General features: G+C 36.0%; 1 protein-coding gene across 1 annotated transcript; it reads left to right on the top strand.

Moving 5' to 3' along the window:
- The first annotated feature begins 794 nt into the window (after positions 1-794).
- Positions 795-6742, top strand: LOC110709760 (replication factor C subunit 3-like). The gene is made up of 9 exons (XM_021887997.1): positions 795-1168; positions 1266-1482; positions 2916-2995; positions 3081-3240; positions 3943-4024; positions 4519-4648; positions 4749-4812; positions 4893-4961; positions 6274-6742. Exons 1-9 carry the CDS (start codon positions 979-981, stop codon positions 6371-6373), a joined length of 1092 nt encoding a protein of 363 aa, XP_021743689.1. The 5' UTR covers positions 795-978; the 3' UTR covers positions 6374-6742.
- The last annotated feature ends 350 nt before the right edge of the window (positions 6743-7092 follow it).

The following is a 7092-nucleotide window of genomic DNA, read 5'->3' as shown; positions in this document are numbered from 1 at the left end:
TCTTTCTCAAACTATGACCATGTTCTTTTCATCTTAAGAAAATATATATTAAGTAAAAATAATTTCAATTAAGTAGAAATCAATAACTTTAACGAAGAATAATAATAATAATGATAAATCAATTAAAATAATTTCAGTTTAATGAAAATATTATAGTATAAAATTAGGTGAAAGGAACATGACCTAAAAGTTAAGTATATCTCCACTAATTATATTTTATATTATCAAACTCCTCTTTTGGACCACACTTTATACTTTTCTAAGACTTTAATTTAGTGTTGCGATTAAGGCAAATTTTTATATGAGGCTAGTCACACCATGTGTCAGGGGTTACTCGGCCAGGGGTACTTTAGGGTTTCCATTAGGGGTTACTCGGCCAGGGGTACTTTAGGGTTTCCATTAGGGGTTACTCGCCCAATTCGATCAGGGGCTAGTCGAGGGGGAACTCAATTAGGGGTTATTTGAGGGGGTTCGGCTAGGGGTTACTCGGTCAGGGGTTATTCGGGAGGTTATTTGGTTAGGAGTAACTCGAGTAACCCCTGACTGAATAACTCGAGTAATTCCAGCCACACGGTGTGACCAGTCACACAAAAAAATCCCCTTGCGATTATTACGAAACGGAAAGAGTAAAAGATATTTATGACAAACTAGCCTAATTATGCTATTGTAATTGCATTTTGGTAGCTAGATAGTTAAGACGATTCCAACAAGTTTTTTACAAGACTATATTTATTTTTATGTATTAATGACAAACATTAGTCAAAATAAATAGTGAGTTAATTCAAAACTTTTTAAGGAGCAGTTATTTTAAAATTGGTAGGATGTATAAATAAAAAATCTAGTTTGGCGCCAATTTGGGAACGACCAGCCCATACCCTCAAATTTACCACTCCCTCTCTTCAACTTCACTACTTTCGTCCCCAAAAAAACTCCCCAAATTTTTCTTCACCTAAAACCCTAAATCTTAAACATTCATCAATGGCGGAAACAATCTCTCTCATGGACGTCGACGAACCCGACAACGACACCATTTCCAAACCTATCATCAAACCTAACAAAGGCAAAAATGTCGTCGTTCCCGGCGACGGAAAATCCGGCCTTTGGGTTGAAAAGTACCGACCTCAGTCTCTCGCCGACGTTGCGGCACATCGTGACATTATCGATACAAGTAATTCTCCCAATTTTCGTTTGGTTTTGTTCGATTTTGTCGCAAATTAGGGTTTTTTTTTCCCTATTTGCTCTGATTGATTGTGTTTTGGGTGCAGTTGACAGGTTGACAAGTGAGAATAAATTGCCGCATCTACTACTTTATGGGCCTCCAGGAACAGGGAAAACGTCGACAATTTTGGCGGTTGCTAGGAAGTTGTATGGGAATCAGTTCCATAACATGATTCTTGAGCTTAATGCTTCCGATGAGCGCGGTATTGATGTTGTTCGTCAGCGAATTCAGGATTTTGCCAGCACCCAAAGTTTCTCCTTTGGGTAATTTTTGTTATTTTTCATAAAAAAATCTATTTTGGTGGAATTTATTTATATTCTTTTGTGTATGTTGTGTTGATGTTTTGATTGTTTATTAAGTTCAATGGAAATTTGGTTGTGTGAGGTGAAAATTAGAAAGTAAGTTCTAAGTGATATGTTGCTGAGAAGCCTCTTTGACATTGTTTATTGAATCGGAAGGGGGAATTAGAGGATAGAAGCATGGCAACAAACCACATTGTTTGGGGTTTAAATATAGCAGTGTTATACTACTAGTTAAGTGTAAGGTGGAGCGTTCTACAGCTGTAGATTTTGTGTTTATCGGGTGGGCTTGGCTGTTTTCAGCTAACCTGTTGCTTCTTTGTTATGTTTTTGGTCTAATTTAGGATGATCTCGTTTCATGTCCACGGTGGTACACGGACTCTTCATTTCTGAAAATAGCCAATTTCGACACTTGGAGATTTATCTGTACTAGACATGAGCATCCAAGTCCGTGTAACGTAGCATTATAAGTGATGAGGTGGCTCATAAAGATGTTGTACTCAACCTTTTTGTGTTATTTGAAGTCATAGTATAGAGTCTGGCAATGTAGATCTCTCTCTCTCACTTTTTAGGTGTGAGTTATGCCTAATTGATAGATGAATTATGTAACTGACTGTAAGTCTTTAAGTGCTGTTTTGTAAGGGTCTTAAGTGTCCCCACTTCTTTGTAATTTCAGCCTATGAATCATGCCATTATTGGTGATAAGTAGATAGAGATACCAAATGCAATGTGGTCATACACAGTTTTTATTTTATTTTATTTTATTTTATTTATATTAATTTATTTTTTCCAGGCTCTCTTTCTCTTGATTAAGTTATGGCATTGACACTATTTGTACTGCTCATTTATAGGCATTTCTGGCATTTAGTGAAATGATTTGTGGATAATAACGGGGTAATACTCATGCCACAATCGGCTAATTTTCAAGGCATTAATTAATTTCTGACTGCAATGAGAATTAAATTTTAATTTATGAATGCTGAAAGAAACCCTTTATAACACCTTCTGCAATCATAACTCATTTATTAAGTCTAAAATGAGTTAAGAAGGGAATTTTTGGATACCTGCTTCAGTGGTTTCTGCTTTAGTATATTACTCAAATATAACATAATTGTTTCCCTCATTTGTATTTGGAAGCATGGCAAATGCATTAACATATCCTGAAAATAAAACAGATGCAAGATGCTCAGATCCATTTCAAATCATATACACCAAATATCGCAAATGTTTTCATTTTTTTAAACTAAAGAAATTGATTTGATATTTTAATTGTGTTCATGTGTTGTTTGGTATATGCTTTGGCAAATTTGGTCATTGACCTCAGTGTCGAGTTGGCAGCACATCAAATGATTTCACTGACGATCTTTGCTAATTTGCTATTGCTCTGATATTGGCAGTTCAAAGGCACATGTGAAATTAGTTTTACTGGACGAAGCCGATGCAATGACAAAGGATGCACAATTTGCTTTACGTCGAGGTATGTTTAAGTTATTTCTTTGCCGTCCTTATTTTGCCCCTTTCCTGTGCAACCATGTTAATTTGGTGTCATTTTTTATATCTAGTGATCGAGAAATACACAAAAAGCACGAGATTTGCGTTAATCTGTAACAACGTAAACAAGGTCATTTCTGCACTCCAGTCAAGATGCACACGCTTCCGGTTTGCTCCTCTTGATTCTATTCATGTCAATGAGCGGCTTAAACACGTCATAGAGGCTGAAGGGTGAGTAATAATACTAAGCCACATATCCCATTGAACAATAACAATAGAAGAAAGATGACCATGTGAAAAGATTGTCAAAGCTTTCACTAAGCCTTAACGGTCTACATTTATTGTTTATGACTGTTTTGAGTCTTTACAGCTCTTTATATGTTTTATGCTATTTGACTGTTCAGAGTGTTCTTGTTTGGGAAAGGAAAATATGGTTGACAGTGCTCTTTAAAGTTTAGGTCTAATCTGATCCCTGGTCTATTTTATTGTCATTATCTTGTGCAATGTTGTTCTCTTTTTATGATCACAAGTGTCTGTAACATTCAAAGGCAATTAGGCATACATTAGTGTTTTCCTCGTAGATTCTCTCACAGTAACCTGAAGTGAGTGTATGGCATCTTTATAACGTGCGAATGCCAAGCCTTCTGTGAAAATGTAATAAAATTGTTTGCACTATTTTGTGAATCTGTGGTACTTGGGAGAACTTCTGCTGTTATGCTAAGTATGTAAGTAGGTCATGCCATGGGTAAAAGAGATGCCATTACAATTCTTATAATATTAAGATTTTGTTTACAACTTTTCATGATCGTGTTGTGGTTTATGACATTATATTTTTGCTTGGTGGTTATTTTGATTCTGATTTTATTGTTTGGCTGTTACATATGTGCAGTGAGAAAGCTTACAATTTCACTTGATATTTATGTTCTTAAATAGGCTTGATGTAACGGAGTCGGGCTTAGCTGCACTTGTGCGATTGAGTACTGGGGATATGCGAAAGGCTTTGAACATTTTGCAGGTCTGTTAACCTCTTCGTAACTAATTTTAAAATTGCAGGATAAGTGGCCTAATTAATAACTTCCCTTATCACGCCCCTCTGATGATTAGACTATTTTAGACTAAATAGAATTTTCTTTCAGTGGTCTAACTGTAGTTTGTTACTGGAAATACAGTGCTCTTGAATTTTTTTTTTTTTTGATTTTTTTGGCAGTAATTACAGATGTTACCTCCAAGGCTCTAATGTATTATGAGTTAGTGAGTTATTAGGCAGCTTGTGTTACTTTTGTTTTTCGTAAATTCAGTACTCTGCAAGATGGTATCAATTTGGGACATTATCCAATGTCATTCCTCATTTTTTTTAATGTGGTCTTGTGAAAGATTTCTATTCATTAATTGCTGATTAGTAGTATTCATTTTGCCATTAATGGGCACCAGATAAAGTTCTGTGGGTAGTTGAAACTACAACTATGTTGACTTTTTTTAAAAAAAAATCTTTGTTGTCAATACTTGCAGTCAACACACATGGCATCACCGCAAATAACAGAAGAAGCAGTTTACCTGTGCACTGGAAATCCTTTGCCGAAGGATATTGAACAAATATCATTTTGGCTTCTCAATGAGACTTTTGCTACTAGCTTCAGCCGTATCCTATAGTTACTTGTGTATTATCGTGTTTATTAAGCCAGACTAATTATCTTTTTATCTGCACTTCTGTTTGTTGGTTATTCTTAAACTGTCCTTAGGAATTTCTGAAATTAAGACCAGAAAAGGATTAGCTTTGGTGGACATCATAAGAGAAGTAACAATGTAAGTGTTTTTTCTAAAAATCTATCCACCCATCTTCTTATGTGCTCTAAGTTAACTTGTTGAATTGGTGGTGATACCAGGTTTGTTTTTAGAATCAAAATGCCGGCAGATGTTCGAGTTCAGCTGATTAATGATATGGCTGATATAGAGTATGTGCTGTTGCATCTTTTTTTCAATAATAGTTACAACTTATGAGTATTGTGGTATTTTTGAGTTGACACTAATTTTGTTTGGTCTGTTTTAGTGTTTTCTTAAAATGGTTTATTGTAATGCCCACATGAATTTGAGTGGTTATTGAAGATTGTGTCAAATATTGTAAGCATGAAATCTATGTGATTGTAGATTTGTAGCCCTTAAATCCTTAAGGATCATTAAGTGCATTGGAATTTAATGATCAAGTTTACTGACTAATTAGGTGCTTGGAGGGGTTTATGAAATTTCTGAAGTCATACATACCTTTTACTACAGGACACTGAAAATTAGTGTCTACCGACCTCTACTCCTGCCTTAGCAATGGAATTCTAGCCCCAAACCCAAGCCTAGCAGAACTTTTTCTTGTGGCTGTGATAGGGACAGTAGGCTAACCACCCATGTAAGCATTGACTAGTGACCCAGAACAAAGATGACTGTAATGAAAGTCGGCAAGAGGATTGATAAGCCATGAAAAAGTTGAATGTTGGCGAATTGTCAATACTCCCGCAATTGAAGAACTCGGATCTTTGAACCTAGTTGAACTCTGACAAAAACACTGTGCAATGACTGAATAATGGGGGCGGTGGCCTTGGGGGGGGGGGGGAGGGGTTGTGCCTCACATAAGGAACACCAGCACTTCTAGAATTTAGCAACTAGGGCTAAGTAGAATTGTAGAAGAGGAGTTTTTAAAGAGGATTGAGCAAAGATAAGAGATTATCAAATATGATCCAAAATCCAAAAATAAAATTAAAATATAAGGACATTTGACTGGTGGAGGCCGATAGGGGACAATTCTAACAAAATAAGATTAGAGTCGAGCAGATAAGAATATAAAATTGAAGTATCATAAAAAGCAGGAGAAAATGTTTTATACTAGAAGGGCTGTCACCAGGGCCTGAGATTTATATTGCTTATTATTTGAGGATTATAATTTTTAAGGGAGAAGGCAGTCTTGAACCCCCCCCCCCCCTTCGCAATACAACTTAATTGAACTTGGGTGGTGTTTTGGGAAAATAAGAGTTTCTCTTACATAGGTGTTGTGCAGATGTAGTTTGATGGTTCTGTTCAAATTCATGGATTTGCCTCCTTACCTTAATGCAGTTTTTAAGCATTTGTTCACTAGAGGGAAGCATTTTTTTCCTCCCACTTTCTTGATTTCTGGTTTTTGGTACTGCAGTCAATCTTTTGAGAATAACAGCCATCTGGTGGAAACTTTGTTGATAATACTTCATTTTTTTTTTGACGGATAACACTTCATTTTACTTGCAGGTATAGACTAAGTTTTGGATGTAGCGATAAATTGCAGCTTGGATCTCTCATCGCCTCATTCACAAAAGCTCGTTCTGCATTGGTTGCGGCTGCAAAGTAGATTTTCCCTACGAAGTGATTGAGATGCTTGCCTTTTTCTGCCTAAGTATGTGCATTGTACTTGCTTGTCAAAGCTATCTGACCTGCTTTGTAGTTGGTTTCATTTTGGCCCCAGATTTGGTTCAAGATTCCATGTGTAACATGTAATTTGAACCTTAACCTTCCACCCTCCAAAACAAATATGTAAAGGAGAGCTGAGAGGGACATGTAAAGGCACCTCTTCAAGGGTCAGAATGTATTTTGTCCATTTCGTTGTCCACCTGAGTAAATTGTTGTGGCTTCAAGTTTGTAAGTTGAAGAAATACTAGCCAAGAAATGTAACAGCAAAGTTTTAGAAAATCTCTATGATCAGTGCAGGCAACTTCTCGAACGCTTAATCTTTTGTACTGTGCGAAGTATTTCTCTGGACAAAAAGGGTGCTTGAAATGAGATTTTGGCATGAAACCCCTTTAGTCTTTACGCATTTCTTGTTTGTTTTACAGATGAGCAAGGTAGGTAGAAATTATGCTATCCTAAATTCTTAATCCATACCTCCCTCAATAGTAATATGCACACAGGAAACTAAAATACGGCTGTTTTTTTTTTTTAAAAAAATGAAAGTCATCAGTGCATTAAAATGAAGCTTAAATGTAGCGCACGGACATAAAAAAATACGAAGTATTATGATATTAAAAATGTAGAAATGAGTAATGTTAGGTTTTTTAATCTTTCTTCCCTTTC

The sequence above is a fragment of the Chenopodium quinoa genome, unplaced genomic scaffold (genome assembly GCF_001683475.1).
Source record: "Chenopodium quinoa cultivar QQ74 unplaced genomic scaffold, ASM168347v1, whole genome shotgun sequence".
NCBI classification, from domain to species: Eukaryota; Viridiplantae; Streptophyta; class Magnoliopsida; order Caryophyllales; family Amaranthaceae; genus Chenopodium; species Chenopodium quinoa.
This window is presented reverse-complemented; position numbering and strand designations above follow the sequence as displayed.

Excerpts from the sequence above, each read along its gene's own strand:
- LOC110709760 (XM_021887997.1), top strand. The coding sequence starts at position 979 with ATGGCGGAAACAATCTCTCTCATGGACGTCGACGAACCCGACAACGAC. Across the intron at positions 4,025-4,518 it reads AGGCTTTGAACATTTTGCAG|TCAACACACATGGCATCACC; the intron begins GTCTGTTAACCT and ends CAATACTTGCAG. Across the intron at positions 4,649-4,748 it reads TTTTGCTACTAGCTTCAGCC|GAATTTCTGAAATTAAGACC; the intron begins GTATCCTATAGT and ends AACTGTCCTTAG.